Genomic DNA, 15,331 nt, shown 5'->3' with positions numbered 1-15,331 from the left:
GCAGGAAGCGACAAGGCCCGCAGCTACCCACCCCCACAAAACCCTGCCTGCCAGATGGCCCCTCAGCCCCTCTGCCACCTCCTCACCACTCTCCTAGGGGAAGTCAAAAGCTCAGCTGCCTTAGAGCAAGCTGCTTGCATATGTCAAGAACCCCAAGCAATTCATTTGGCTGCTTTGACTAGAGACAGGTTCCACACACAGCCACTTTCCTAAGCTCCCTGGCAGGTCACACACATGATGATCAAGGCCAAGCCAGGCTCTGGGGTCTGCAAACTTTCCTGGGGCCCAGCTCTGAATCTTGTGGAGGGCCCCAAACTATGGTCACAAGAAGCCTTCAGCCCCAGGTCAGTGCCTTTCCTCACCAATCAGATGGCTTCAGAGGCAGGGGGCTCCAGGTCACAGTCAGCATCCGTTGGTCCTTCTGCACAGCCTCCAATCAGAGATAAGCCCTTCAGGGCTCATCTGCACCTGAAGCCAGCAGAGACCTTCTGCGGCTTCTGTCTCCAGGCTGGAGAGTTCTTGAGCTCCTGTGACTCAGCTGGCAGCCCCTGGTCAGAGAGCTGCCACACCCTGTCCGAGGCCAGCAGGAGAGGCTAGTAGAGGCCCAGAGGGGCTCATTGCCTAAGACTAAGGCAAACTCAAGACCCTGGCTCAGGGTGTCACCTGCCTGCTGGAGAAGCTGTCAGCAAGCAAGGAGTGGATGCTGGGCTGCCTGGTGGTGGCAATTGTTCATCTGCCCACACCCAGGAGCCAGCTCCTCCCCAGCTCCCCAGGGAGCCCTCCCTTGCATGGAGCGTGCTCAGGGCTTTGTATCTGGGCACTCAGAACTGCCAGCTCACAGCGCCCGCCCGTGTACCTGCCTCCAGGCCCTGGCACTTTCCCAGCCAGCTCACCTGACCAGAGGGAAAGCTAGGGAGCAGTCTGGGAGAGGGAGGGATCTGGGCTGGCGCTGGACTGAGAGAAGTTTATTCCTTCCCCTCTGTAGTGTCCTAATCTTGGCCTCCAAGAGGATCTGGTGTTGGGGGAATGCAAGAGCCATGGGGCAGTGAGCCTTTGGCTCCTTTTAAGAGGTCAGGGTTTCAGGCTGTGTCCAGGTACACCTGAGCCTCTGCATGTGCCCTCAGTGCCCCTCCCCACATGGCCACCTTCTCTTCCTGCCTTCTCCAGGGATTAGGAAGTGGACTTGGCCCAGAAAAACTAGAATATTGAGCTTCAGCTTTTGCCCAGGGCTGGAGGAAGAATGAGGGCCAGCTTGGTGGGGCAGGGCACAGCACGACCAGGGGCACATCTTTGCCCACCTGAACAGCTGGCTGGGACGATGGGACCCTCCCTCAGGGGCTGGGCAGGGAGGTCTCAATGCCTTCCTGTGCAGAAAACTTGGGGCACAAAATCTGCATGGCACAGCATGGTGAGTAGGCAAGGGTGCACACCAAGCCGTCCACGGGAGTGGCTCTGTGGAGGGAGGGCCCTGGGGGGAGGGTCCGTGCTGCCTGTGCCCACAGTGCTCGCCTTTCTCAGGAGAATGCATTTAAGGGTGACTTGTACTACCACAGATTTTAAAAATGGGTAGGTGTGGCACACAGTAGGTGTGCCTTGGAAAGTGACGGTCAGAATTGTCTGACTTTGATGGGGAAGAGCAGAGCCAGAATTGCTCTCCGGAGACCCTGACTGGAGGCCACAGTGCCAGGCCTTTACTTCTGCTGGTTTCCAGGGATGCAGAGGCAATGTGCTAGCCCTGTCATCAAGAAGCCACTGATCCAGTGAAGGACTGACTGTGTACCCCTCTGATACCAAGCCTGAGTGGCCCATGAGAAGTTTCACAGACTAGCAATAAACAACAGGCCAATTGAATCCCTCTTTTCATCTCCCATTCACCCACAGCACCCTGCTTCTCCATGAGGAAGTTCATGGCTTTTTGGGAGAAGAGTTGGGGTCAAGATGGAGTATCTTGGCAGGGCAAAGATAGCTAGTGAGGGACATACAATCAGAAGGGCACACACTCCAAGTGGTCAGAGCCAGAGGGCTGAGCAGGGGGTGCTAAGCTGCCCCCCTGGGCATCCTTGGATCTCTTAGGAGTTTGGGAATCAGAAAAGCATCACAGAGATGCCAGCCCCCACACTATGGTCCCTGTGCCCCTGAGGAAGCCTTACGGGGGGGCGGGGGGGGCAAGATGAGCAACAACCGCTCTGGTTCCTCTCAGGAGCTCTCTGAGGCCTCCTCGGTGGGGCAGGGAGTTCTGAAAATGGAACCAACCAAGTGTCACAGCAGAGTAGAGTCCAGGTGCAGCCAGGCCCAGCTGAGGGCTGTATCTAAGGTCACCTAGCTCAGAGGTGTTCCTCTGGGAGGCCGCCATGCTGTTTGTTTGCAACTCAGCTAAATTGCTCCCAAGGGTGAACCTTGTTTCACAACATATTTTCAACCAGACTTTTTTCTGCAAACATGTCAGTGTCTACACAGGCACACACACACACCTAGGTCCCTCTGAACTTCCCTGAGAGGACTGACTGGGGCAGAAGAAAGAGGCAGCCTCGGGAAGACCGCGTGAGGCCTGGCCTAGTGGCAGCTTTGGTTTCTGGTCCCTCGCTCACTTGCCTTCCATGGTCTGTGCAGGTAGACCGCGCCATCTCCCACTTCCCTCAATACCCTTCTGCATCTTGAGCCCTGGTCTGTTCTGAGGCTGCAAGGAGGGAGGGAGTGACCTGCAAGGAGTGCCCCAGCCTTCCTCCCAGCCCTCAGGTGAGTCCAAGGACTCTAGGGCCCATTTGGAGGAGGCAGAGGGTGCTGATGTTTCTCCCCAGCCTCTTGGCTCTCCTGGCAAGAGGCACTAGTATGTGGGTTCTGCTGTCCCCCATTCCATGCAGGAGCTTCCTCTAGCCCCTCATTGTACTCTCTGCTCTGGGACAGAGCGTGAATCTCCTGGCTGTTTCTCTACCAAGTGTCCTTGTTTCTGCTTCCAGCAGGGCCCAGGTTAGGGATCCCCTGAATGCATAGGGGCCCCCTGGGGGGCAGAGAGGGGCAGGGCAGGGGCAGAGCAGGTTCTAAGACTGAAGCTCTCTGTCTGTTCCTCACTCCGCCATCACACACACACAAACACACACACACACACACACTCATTTCATGCCTAGTGACTAACACACTCTCCCACCTGTATAGATGAAGAACCATTGACAGACTTGGGCGACTGGGAAAGGTACACTTAGCCACAAAAGCCACTGTGCAAGTTCTGGGTCCCTGAACGGGAATGAGATGTACTGATCCCTTGGTCCCAGAAGAAGGGGCAGCCGCTCTTCTGCAGGTCTCCTGCAGCCAGATCCAGGTGACACTCCCAAACTGTCAGGCTAAGTCCCACAACTATCTGAGGTGTGCTGTGGGGCTGTGGCCCCAGGCAGTTGTGTGTGTGTGGCAGGGCATCTCCCATTTGGCCTCAGGAGTGAGTCAGGACCCCTCACCCCCAATGCACATGTAGGGGGCTGAGACTCAGAGGGCCTCATCAGAAACTGAGTCCTGTTCCTGTCTGGGTGGATGACCCCAGGGACATGCTTCCCCTCTCTGGAACTCAGTTTCCTCCTGAGCAAATGGGAAGGTTTCTGGTCCCTTCCAGGAGATTTCCTCTGAGTCCCTACAACTTCTGGCCAGAACACTCCCCACAAGCGCTCATTGGCATAAACCCAGCAGGAAGGACTTTGCAACGGCCCCTTAGGAAACCCTCTGCCTGGGCTGTGGGATAGCTGTGGGACTTAGCCTGACAGTTTGAGAGGGTCACCTGGGTCTGGCTGTAGGAGACCTGCAAAAGAGCGGCTGCCCCTTCTTCTGGGACCAAGTGAGGGCGGGCAGATGAAGGAAAGCAGGGCCCCTGGGGCAATGGCAGAAACTAGAGGCAGCCGCAGGGCCTTTGTCCAGAGGGCCTGTTCCCCAGTGCGTCCTGCCCCTACTTCTACCACAAATGAGTCCTAGATGCAAGAACCTCGGCCACCAGGTTTTGCTGTTATCATTGAGCTTTTATTGAGCGTGTTCTCTGTGCAGAGCCCTGTGCACAATGTGGGATGCAAACAAGGAACAGAAGAGATGTCCATGTCATAGAGGCATGTTACTGCGGGGACCAGATGCCACTCTCCTCACCATCAAAAGGGGCGGCAGCTCGGCCCCTTAGATGGCCTCCGTCCTCCTAGCAGCTGGGGCCTCCGCATGGAGTTACCTGACCTCCCCAGGCAGGGGGCATAAGCAGAGTTGGAAAATGGCCCTGCTACTGCCTGCAGCTGCTAGGAGATGGGAGGAGGGTGGGCAAGAGTGGCCCAGGGACAGAAGGAAAGGCGGGAAGGAGGGTGGGCTCAGGCGACACTGGCAGCAGCGAAACATCAGTGGCGCATCCACAGCCATAGGTTGGCGATGCAGGCGGACACCATCATGGTGATGAACACAGTCTCCTTATGGCGCCAGGTGGTGCTCTGGTCCTCCAGGGCTCGCAGACGCCCGGTGATCACGCGCAGCTGCAGAAGGACCAAAAGCAGGGCTGGTTGGCAAGCAAGGGTCCTGTGGGGAGTGCACAACTTGCAGTGGGCGGAAGTGTGAGGCTACGGCACTAAGGAGCTTTGTTACCCTCAGGGGCCCAGAATGTCCCTGGGTGAGAAGCAGGGACATCAGATTGGCTAGGCCCACAGGACCAAGGCATGGTTTCCCTTGTCCCGCCGCCCTTGGTGTTCGCTCCAGTTCTCTGAAGCCAGCCCATCCCAGCTCTGCCGGGACAGCCAAGGCAGGGCTCTTATGGATGTAGGCTAGGCTGGCGAGAGGGCAGCAGCAGGACCAGAGTGAGGGCCCACAAACGGCCACCAGGGTAGATGCCCCTCTGTGCCAAGGGCCCTGGGGTCTCTTCCAGAGAAGGTCTGGATTTCCCTTGAACAATGGTGACCTCTCTTTCAGACCCCTCTCTGGACACTGCTCTTGCCCCCTCCTCCTCCTTTCCTCTCTCCCTAGTCCCTCCCAGCGTCTCAGGGATAGCAGTGGGCCTGAGGCTGAGCAGTAAGGTGGGACTGTGTGGAGGAGGCAGGGAGCCCGCCTCATCTCCAGGGCTCCAGGGTGAGAGGGCCTCAATCAGGTGGCCTCGTGGCTGCAAACTGATAATATGTCTCTCTCTGCATCTGCCTGCTGGACAGGGCCTGCTCACCTGTCTTCTGATGACTTCCATCTCCAGCCCACTGAGCTCTTCCAGGCCAATCTCCGCCACCATGTCTGCGTCCGGGTTGCTAGGAAAAAAGAAAAGACAGGAGGTCAGAGCTCTTTTTGGTCCCAGGCAGGACCTGGTGGCACGCAGAAAGGCTATGAGACCAAGCAGGTGAGGCTAGGGGCATCTCAGACAGTGCCTCTGTTAGCCGCCAGGCCCTCCCTTCCATGTAACAAAGGGCCCAGGGGCTAAGGTCTGGGAGCCAGCCCCACCCAACCCAGCCCTCAGAGCACCCAAAGGGCCCATGTGGGCAGGAAGCCCAGGCACTCACCAGCCCCTCTGCCAAGTTCTTGGCCCTGCCCAAGCAGCCAGGGCCCAAAAAGCTCCAACTCTTACCGTTCATAGTGGAATCTCATGCTTTGGAAGCTGCCAGGATACTCCGGGGTATGGACATCAGTATGGCTCTGCTCTCTGGACATCCTGGGTACCTGCAGCTGGGGGCCCTGAAGAAAGGAGTGGGCAGTCACTGCAGCCAGCTCAGCCCCATCCAGTGCCTTCACCACAGCTTACCCAGAACCAGCCGTGCACCCCCTGGGGAGCCACGTGCTGCCTGATCCTCTGGAATCCAGAGCCGTCAGCTCCAAAGCAGTAGGAGAGCCTGGGAACCCCACAAACTGGCTATTTGCCACCATTCCACCTGCACCAAGTTCCTCAGTACCTCTTGGGCTTCCAGGCTGCAAGAAGGAAGAGCAGTGACAGTGGTCCCTGTCCTCTATGGGCACTTTCACATGCAGACATGAGCTGAGAGGTCAAGCGACCTACTGGAGACTGTGAAGCCTCAACCAGCAGCCAAGGAAGTGGGGGCCTGGTTAAGCCCCTTCACTCCCCAGATGCGGGTCAGTGTCCATCCAAGCTACAGAGAGCATCCTTCTGTGGGTGAGCCCAACCATCCCTGGGCCTTCATTTTTATCTATCTGCTAATGACATCTGGAGTATATGTCTCTCGCCCAGAGCCCTCCGGCCAGGTGACTCTGATGCCTTTGAAGAGCCAGTGTGTAGGAGAGGAACAGAATGTGACTTTCTGTGCCAGACCTACCTAGGTTCAATTTGCAGCTATAGGTTTCCAGTTCAGGATAAAATACACAGTTGACCACCCCAGAGACTGTAACAAACTGGTCCACATATGGAGGTGGTCAACAAAAGGAACTAGGCCTGCTGTACTGACATGTCCATGTGGTTTCTGTCTTGTCTATGAAAATTAGGTCAAATTAGGTGGTCAGTGCAGGGGAGTGGTCAGCTATGGAGGTTCCACTATATTTCAGTTTAATACACACTTACCACATGCCAGGGACCATGCCATCCTCTAAACCCTCACCAATAGCAAGTCACTGAATCCTCATCACAACCATGTGAAACATGTATTATTATAACCACATTTTGAAAGATGGGAAACCGAAACACAGAGAGTTTAAGTAACTCGCCCAAGTCACACAGCTGCTAGTAGCAGAGAAGTAATTTGAATTCAGCGCATTTTGCTTCAGAGATTACACTTGACCATTAAATATGGAAGGCATCATCATATTTAACAAGAATTCCTCTTAAGACTCCACTAAGTGCCAGTGAAGACAGTAAAACCATGTAAATCCGTAGGAAAGATGACCACAGAAGAGGTATCAGCAAATGAAAGAATTCAACAAAAATTCGGAATTCAGAAAGTTGCCCTGGAGGAAGCCAGATAGTGAAGCCTCTGCCAGCAGCACCGGAGAGGACTCAGACCCAGTCACTTCGCCCTCCTGCTAAAACCTGAGCCAAATGAATAGGAAATCTTGGGTGATAGCGACACAAGATAAAACCCTCCTCATTCTGGCCTTTCAGACTGCCCCACATGACGGCCGGTTCCTCACCCATTCCCCCTGCTGAAACATAACCTGACCTTTGACATGCCTGAGCAAGATGGGCAGAGCTCTGGGGGGGCTCTGAGATTTGCCTCACTTTTAGAAATGAATAGACAACCAAATCTCACCTACCACCTAAGAAAGATCTGCAGCTCTTTTCTGTTCCTAAGTAACAACAATCAACTGAAGGTGGAATGTCTGTAAAGGATTGCCACCGGAACTCTGGGAGTATGTTCCATGGGTTGCAATAATGCAAAATTACACCTCTCAAAGGGAACACACAGATGCTGGTGCAACTTTTAGTAGCAGTAGTTATAGTAGTTCACAGTCATAATGTTTTCTCTTCTTACCATACTTCGAAATAGCATACCTCAGGATTTTAAAGAGGAATTTGATCACGAGTTTCCCTTAGTACCATGCTCAGGCCATCGCTTGATTTTCCTATAGATTGGAATCATTGCAAAACATTTTTGAGAAATTTGAAAGGAAAATAGGATGACTGACTGGTGACTGGATTATGTTTGCTTCTTTGAGATAACATAGTTTGTTGCTAACACGTCAATATACTTAGAATTAATTAATTAATTAAAATTTTTTTTAAACATTTTTTTATTTTAATTTTTTTTTTTTTTTTTTTTTTGTAGAGACAGAGTCTCACCTTACCGCCTTCAGTAGAGTGCCATGATGTACACAGGACTCACAGCAACCTCTAGCTCTTGGGCTTCCGCGATTCTCCTGCCTCAGCCTCCCAAGCAGCTGGGATTACAGGCGCCCGCCACAACGCTCGGCTATACTTAGAATTAATTTAATGACAACACCTTCAAAAGGTGATACCTTTTACTGTGATCACCCACAATAAGACCCGGCTTACTGTTCAAAAATAGTTATTTATCTTGTTGCTTTTTATTTTTATTTTCAGGCACTCTATTTAGAGTTATAGACATTGCAAAACAGAAGACTTTTATATACACGTGATTGAGGTTAGGAAGAAAAGCTATGAATTGCAGTGAGTACCAACTTCCTTCTGTTGGTCCTTCCAAAAATATTATTTTTGCTTTCTTCTACATTTTAAGGCACAACTACTTTTTTTTTTACAAGTCAGAAGGATACCATTATCAATTTTTCTTGTCTTTATAATGTGGTTTTCCCAGAAGAAATTCCATTCATTATTTTATTCAGAAATAAATAAATGAATAAATAAGTAGACTTAATAAATCAGATTTCTTAATTCTAAATTTCATTTGTAAATTCAATATGATGTCTGTATTTTTAAACAATCTACTCGTCAAGCCCTCATAGCTAATTTTAATTAATCCAGAGGTAATAACTCCCTTTAGTCTCAGGGACATGAGTGACTAGCTTGCTGGAGTCAGATCTCCAGGGGCAACTTTATTTGGCTTTTGTCTTTGGATATAGGAATACATTTTGATATTTCTGACTTATTTTTATTCCTAGGAGTTCTCTGACCTGGAAGCTTTTTTTCTCATTAATCATTGGGGGAGGTATCCTTCCAGAATTTATGGTAAACTATTCCCTACAGCAGTTAAGTCTCCCTCCCTCTTAAACCTTATTGCCTTTCCCAATAACCTTTTGTACCAGTCTAACCACCATTTTCTAAAAGTTTCCTTCTTCTCCTTAAATATAGCTGAAAGGATCGGCTACAGAACAATGAGACTCATGTGATTCCCTCCTCCTCCAAAATGGCTGTCTTTTCCCAGTATACTTTTCAACAATATGGTCACCATTTTTTCTAGAACATTTCCTCACCCACAGTGAATATAGCTTAAGAAACTGGCTACAGACAGATGGGTCTCAGGTGATTTCATAGAGCAGTCAGTTCTCCCTTCCTCTCCAAATTTGTTGCCTTTTCCCAGTAATCTTTGCAACAATATGTATAACCACCATTTTCCCAAATTTTCTCTCATCTGCATTGAAAGTAGCTTAAAGGATTGACTACAGAAAATGATACTCACATGACACTTTGTAACAGTCAGGTCTCCTTCTTCTCCAACCTGGTTGTATTTTCCCAATCACCTTTGCAACAGTATCACAACCATTTTTCTGAAAGTTTCTCTCACCCACTGGAAATGTAGCTTAAAGAACTGTGGGACTCACATGATTCCCTAAAACAGTCAAATCTCCCTCCCCCACCCCCAAATGGCTGCCTTTTCTCAGGATTCTTTGCAATAGTATAGTCACCATTTGTTCTAGAACATTCCCTCATCCACATTGAATGTCGCTTGAAGGATTGACTACAAAATGATCAGATTCACTTGTCTGGATTTCCTAACAGCCAGAGAGCATAGAAGCTTCACTCACCTTAATACACTCAAACGTATTTACAAACACACACACACACACACACACACACATATATAGATATAATCTTAAAGGACGAAAGTGTCATTTCACAAATGCTAGAATTCTACAAAGTGTAGACTTTGTACTTCCAAAGCAATATGTACTTCAGACACTTGAAATTCCCGGGGTTGAATTGCCAGGATATCCAAGGATGGCCCTGGGCTAAGCACAGTAGCTCACACCTGTAATCTCAGCACTTTGGGAGGGTAAGGGGAAGGATCGCTTGAGGCCAGAAGTTTGAGACCAGCCTGGGCAACATAGCAAGACCCTGCCTCTATAAAAAAATAAAACAAAATAAAAATTAACCAGAGATGGTGGCACATCCCTGTAGTCCTAGCTATTTGGGAAGCTGAGACAAAAGAATACTTGAGCCCAGAGTTCAAGGTACAGTAAGCTATGATCATGCCACTGCACTCAAGCCGGGGTGTCAGAGAGACCTCATCTTTAAAAAAAAAAGGATAGCCCTTATCTTTTACTACAAAAGATAGGGTAGACCTCCCTACCTTTATTTGCCTTCTTGGATAATAGGATATTCCTCCTCCCCATAAGTCAACTTCTGGCCTTGCTTAACCCACCAGGGTCAGGCTGTAGCCCCTACAACTGATATTTCCAACCCCAACCTGTTCACTATGTGCCAAGAACCCCATACAGTACCAATTTCTTAGGCCTGGTGGAAGTCATATTCCAAATTGGTTGGATTGTAGCAGAGCCGGTAGACTTTGGTTCTAACTTCTGTCGCCTGTGGGAAGCACCTAGGGACCGAGATCCACGCTCCAACATTTCTAAAGAGAAGAACAGAGGCCCCAGGAACACTTACAGAAGTTGTACAGGGCTTCCTGTGCACAAGATACACACACACGCACACAAAAACAGGGTCCCCAAACTTCTCAGGCATTATTCAACACCCATTTGCCACTGCCCACCGCCTGATCCCAGGCCCCAGTTTGTTCTTCTGTGCAAAAAATCAGCAAGTATTTTCTGAGGATCAAGCTGTAGACTAGGTTACTGGAGAGAGCAGTGACCAAGAGATAAGATGCCAACCATCAAGGAACGGATCATCAGTTTGTGTATCTGTGGAGGGGGGAGCAGGACGGGTACAGAACAGAAAATAATCCATCAGTGTAAATTCAGAGAGACAAATGGGAGACAACCCTGAGGCAAAACCGAAAGAGAAAAAGGGCCCAGCCAGGGAAATTGAGGCAAAGAGCATTCCAGATGGAGGGAAGAGAAAGTGAAAAGACTGTGAGGAAGAAGCCACCTTGGGGCATTCTAAAAAGGAATAGTCTGGAGTGGGTTGACCTTATGGCCCACAACAATGGTATTTTCTGTGTAGGTAAGTCATAGCCTGAAATACTTTGAGGAGGTGACCATGATAGGATTTTGTAGATTGTGGAATTTGGATTTTACTCCTAAGGACAGGAGAAGGCATTAGAGGATTGAGAGATTGGATCTGCTGATCTTATAAATTCAGCCCTCTAATACAGTATTTTACAGTAGACATTGTGGTGTTTTAGACAAGGAGGGGATGGAGGAATTACACAGGTTGTTCCCACCCTCCTCCCTCACGCGCTATAAAATGCTCACATCATTTATCCCTTTCTCCCATCTCTCCTGCCACCCAACCCACAAATATTTGAAGGCTCAGACACACACATGCCCACACATACACGTAATACATACCTGCACACATCTCAGCACCTGCCCAGGCACACATGCACTTTCTCCAACACCCACATGCACAGGTGTAGACATGTGTGTAGGTTTGCCTTAGCCAAGGAGTATTTCAGGAGAGCCTCACCTGCTAACACCCCGTGCTCTTGGCTTTGTCCTTGATTTCCAGCACCCAGTTCTTCGGCCAAAGATATTTCTAATTCCTCCTTGAGGCTAGCAGGGCCTCCTGCCATCCCCGCCAGCTTGACACTTGTAAGGCGAGAATGTGCTAAGAACGTAAAGGATGCAGTCACAGTGGAGACACTTGGAAAATCTCTTTGAGGCGTAGGAGCTCAAAGAAGTTATAGCCGCATATGGGGGTGGAGCCAGACTCCTTCACTGGGCTCAGGCCTTGGACTCAGCACCTTCCGTTCCTGCTGTATCTTGTTGGCTGGTTTGTGGCCTTCTCTCCTGCTACTTTGTAAGCAACTTAGGAAAAGAGATACAGCTCAGAGCTTTTGCCTGTGAGAAATTCTCCCACGCACAGATCCCTGGACTTAGCCTGCTGGGGGAGGGTGGGGTCCAACCTCTATCATTTCTAAGGACAGGCAGAAACTGGCACAGGGACTACAAGTCAAACAGCGGCCAAAGCAGGGTTAGGTCCCAGGCCTGTCATGGCTTCTGAAAGCCCAGCTCTGGTCCTAAATTCAGGCCACACAACCTCATCAGAAGGGATTCTCTGCAGAGCACATCCTGTCTTCCCGAGCCCGGAGTCCTCAGACAGGGAGGTAGCCTTTTTCTGACCTGGGTCTGCCTGGGCAGGAACCTTGAGAATCAAGGGAGGGAAGGGCAGAAGAGGAAGGATCTTCCTGCAGCCACTGTAACCCTCCATTTCCCCTCAGTTTCCCTACGGATTCAACCACTGTGATGGGTGTGTTCCAGTATCACCTGGGCCAGCCCTAGTCCAGAGCAACTCTGCTGAACCCCAGTGTAGCTGTGGCTGTGGAAGTATCTGGCAGTTGGGGTAGCATCTACAGTCAGTGGACTTTAAGATCACGAATCTTATTAACCAGTGTGATGAAAATGTGTCAAACAGTCTATAAAACCAGTGTATGGTGCCCCATGATCGCATTAATGTACACAGCTATGATTTAATAAATTTTTTTATTAATAAAAGAGATCACCAATCCTAGATAACGTGGCTGGGCCTCAGCCAATCAATCTAGAAGTCTCTAGAGGCTTTGAGAGCAAAGACTAAGGATTCCCAGAGAAGAGGAAATTCTGCCTCGGGACAGTGGCCCCAGCCCCTGCCTGAGTCTCCAGCCTGCTGGCCTACCCTACAGACGGCAGACTTGCCAGAACCATGATCATGTGAGACAGTTCCTTAAAAATCAATCTCTACGTATGTGTTCATGTGCATCTATATACGAGGTCTGACAATTAAGTTTGTGGACTCATGTTAGAAAAAGACCTATACATCTCATTGCTGAATATCACTACAGTCACGGGTGAAGTCCTCCCCTTGGGGAGCTATGCACCAACACTAGTGCCGAGTCCCCCCTTCGCAGCAAATAACGCCACTCGGCAAGGCACCACCACAACCCGACACAGCTGTGTGACGCTTACAGACACGTTATGAACCCTTACCAAGTTGTTCGTACAAAGCTGCAAGCATACATGAACAGTGGCAAGTTCGTGAACTTAAATATACAACCTCATACAATGACAGCTCTGATGGTAATCCCAGAAAAAGAGCTCCAAAATTGCTTTGAAGGGTGAACTAGGAGGAAGAACTTTGAAGGTGACCATAGTGATATTCAGCAATGAGGTATGTAGCAGTTTTTCTAGGACGAGTTCACGGACTTAATTGTCAGACCTTCATACATACACATATACATCCTATGGGTTCTGTCCTCTAGAGAACCCTGATTGCTACAACTACCGGTTGTGAACCCTTGATTTGAGGCTCAGCCCCAGAGGCCCCGGGGGAAGGGGAGGCTATTTGTAGAAGGAAGACAGGTAGGGCCAGGTGGAGAAGGGAGAGGAAAGAGGGAAGAAAAGAAGAAAAGGAGTAAGCAAAGGGAGAGGAAAGGGAGAGGCCAGGACTGAGAGGGCCGTGCAGCCTGCCCTGCTCTCCCCACCTGTTCCGCTGAGTTTCCCAGGAGCAAAGCTGATGCAGGGCCTGCATTGCTGGAGGCCCCTAAAGAAGCCCTTCCCAGCTCCATCAGAGCAGCTGCAATGAAATTTGAGCTTCGTGGAGGGCCACCTTAGGAGCAGAGACACTGCGGCTTGTGCTCAGTGGGACTCGGGAGCCTGGGAAGCAGGAGGCATGGGCTTCGCTTGGCCATGGTTGCCAAACTAAACTAATAAAAATACAAGGGACAAGTACATTTGAATGTCAGATAAACAACAAATTATTTTGTAGGTTAAGCACGCTCCGTGAAACCTTTGGGAGATACTTACACTATAAAATGACTCATGGTTGCTCTGACGTTCAAAATTTAACTGGACAGCCTGTATTTTTTTTAATTTAGAGTTATTTTTATGAACAGGATTTATAAGAACAGATTTTTATCCAAGGGCTAATTCTTAGGTCTCATTTAGTTACTGATTTCATTCATTTGTATTAACCATTCCCTAACATCTCCACTAAGAAGCAAGTCAACCCTGTGAAAAAGCCTGTTAACGTTCAACATGTCATCTTTAGGTATTTCTGTTCTATGGTGCAAAGATTTTTTCCAACAGTTAATTGGTACATCAAATATCTAATTCGATCATAAGCAGCATGTTATTCTAAAATTCAGAGAGGTTACTTAAACTGAGTAAGACAGTCAATTTCAAAGACAATCAGTTTCATTCAAAAGTGGTTCCTGTGTTGTTTGTTGATCACCTGGAATCCCGATTAGCCAAAATTTGAAACCCAGCAGCTGATTCCAGAAATATGTTAAAAATAAACATGTTATCGTTTTTTGAGAAATACTTTGAGCTGCCTGCCATTGCCTGTACGTTATCTTCTGGCACTGTACCTGATCCTTCCATCATAATTATGAAGGTGGCCAGGTTGTCTGTAAATATATCAGCATTTTATATAGACAGATGCAGTTAATAAAAAAAGTTCATTTACCGTAAGCCAAATGTGCTTAATCCCCCCTCCCCAAAGGTATTGAAGGCGTGCTGTATATGATTTTTGCCTGTCCTTCTATAAAGTGTACCTGCACACACTTCGCAGAGTTAATGCTAACACTACAAATTGATGACACTTTCAAGGCAAAGCAAGAAGACTGTTCCTTCAGAGTTCCCGTCACAGAAATTGTACTGCTCTGTCATACTGCTTGGCTGAACACTGAGCATTTCATAGTTTACAACTGTAGAGATTCCTACCTATGTGAGTGTAAAATCTGATCTGCACAAAAGACGTAAAAAACTTCATATACAACAGATTGGTTTTTAAAGATACAAAAATAACATCTGTCACTTTTGTCATGCTGACAATTTGACATTATATACATGCAAGAGAAAAGTTCCAATTTGGTCATCTGGATGGCTGTAGTTTGTGTATTTTTATTATGATGAACATACTGCCATTGAATTTTCACACTGACAGGAGAGCTGCATATTCACAACAGTTCATACACTAAATACTGCTATAGTCTATGAGTAAATGCCTCTTCTAATAGTTTTGTTCTACTTGTCTAAAAGTGTATATTAAGCAAGCTAATATTAAGTGCACTAAAAACTGCAGCAATTTATAAAGAAATCCAAAATGTATAAAATACAACTCATGCTGGAGTGTAAGATTTTAAACTCAAAAAACTGCATAGAAAATGCAATTAAAAATGGCAAACTTAAATTTGTGTAACACACAAGATAAAAAGGTCAACAGTAAATTCTGTATTTTATCTGGCACTCTCATCTCAGCATGACTTCAAGATTTAACCTTGGGCAGGTCTTTCTCTTCTTTGGGCCTCAGTCTTCCACGTGGACAGTAGAACTCTCAGTCTCCTTCCTACAGGGAGGCTGGATTGTGAGAAAATCTCAGAGTTAGCAGAGAGGCGGGGGGTGGGGGGGGAGCTGGCTCACCACAGGGCCTTGAGGTACTGACCCCAGACCACATTCCTCTCTGGCTATCAACTGGCTTTGACCTGTTAGGGCTTCCCGGGTACATGGGCCCTGGACCCAGGTGCGCTTAGAGGTACTGCCCCCTGGTGGCCCAGCAGAGGAGGAGGAGACTTCCTTCCGGATTCCCAGGCCCCCAAGGCCACACAGA

General features: G+C 48.9%; 1 protein-coding gene across 1 annotated transcript; it reads right to left on the bottom strand.

The window, feature by feature from the left end:
* Window positions 1–4,355: 4,355 nt before the first annotated feature.
* On the bottom strand, window positions 4,356–11,318 carry FATE1 (fetal and adult testis expressed 1). The gene is made up of 5 exons (XM_053579121.1): window positions 11,213–11,318; window positions 10,069–10,196; window positions 5,555–5,661; window positions 5,162–5,240; window positions 4,356–4,487 (listed from the first exon to the last, which is right to left on the bottom strand). Exons 1-5 carry the CDS (start codon window positions 11,316–11,318, stop codon window positions 4,356–4,358), a joined length of 552 nt encoding a protein of 183 aa, XP_053435096.1.
* Between the last annotated feature and the right edge of the window lie 4,013 nt (window positions 11,319–15,331).

This window comes from Nycticebus coucang, chromosome X (assembly GCF_027406575.1).
Source record: "Nycticebus coucang isolate mNycCou1 chromosome X, mNycCou1.pri, whole genome shotgun sequence".
NCBI classification, from domain to species: Eukaryota; Metazoa; Chordata; class Mammalia; order Primates; family Lorisidae; genus Nycticebus; species Nycticebus coucang.
The sequence above is the reverse complement of the archived record's forward strand: the minus strand, read 5'-3'. Positions and strand labels throughout refer to the sequence as shown.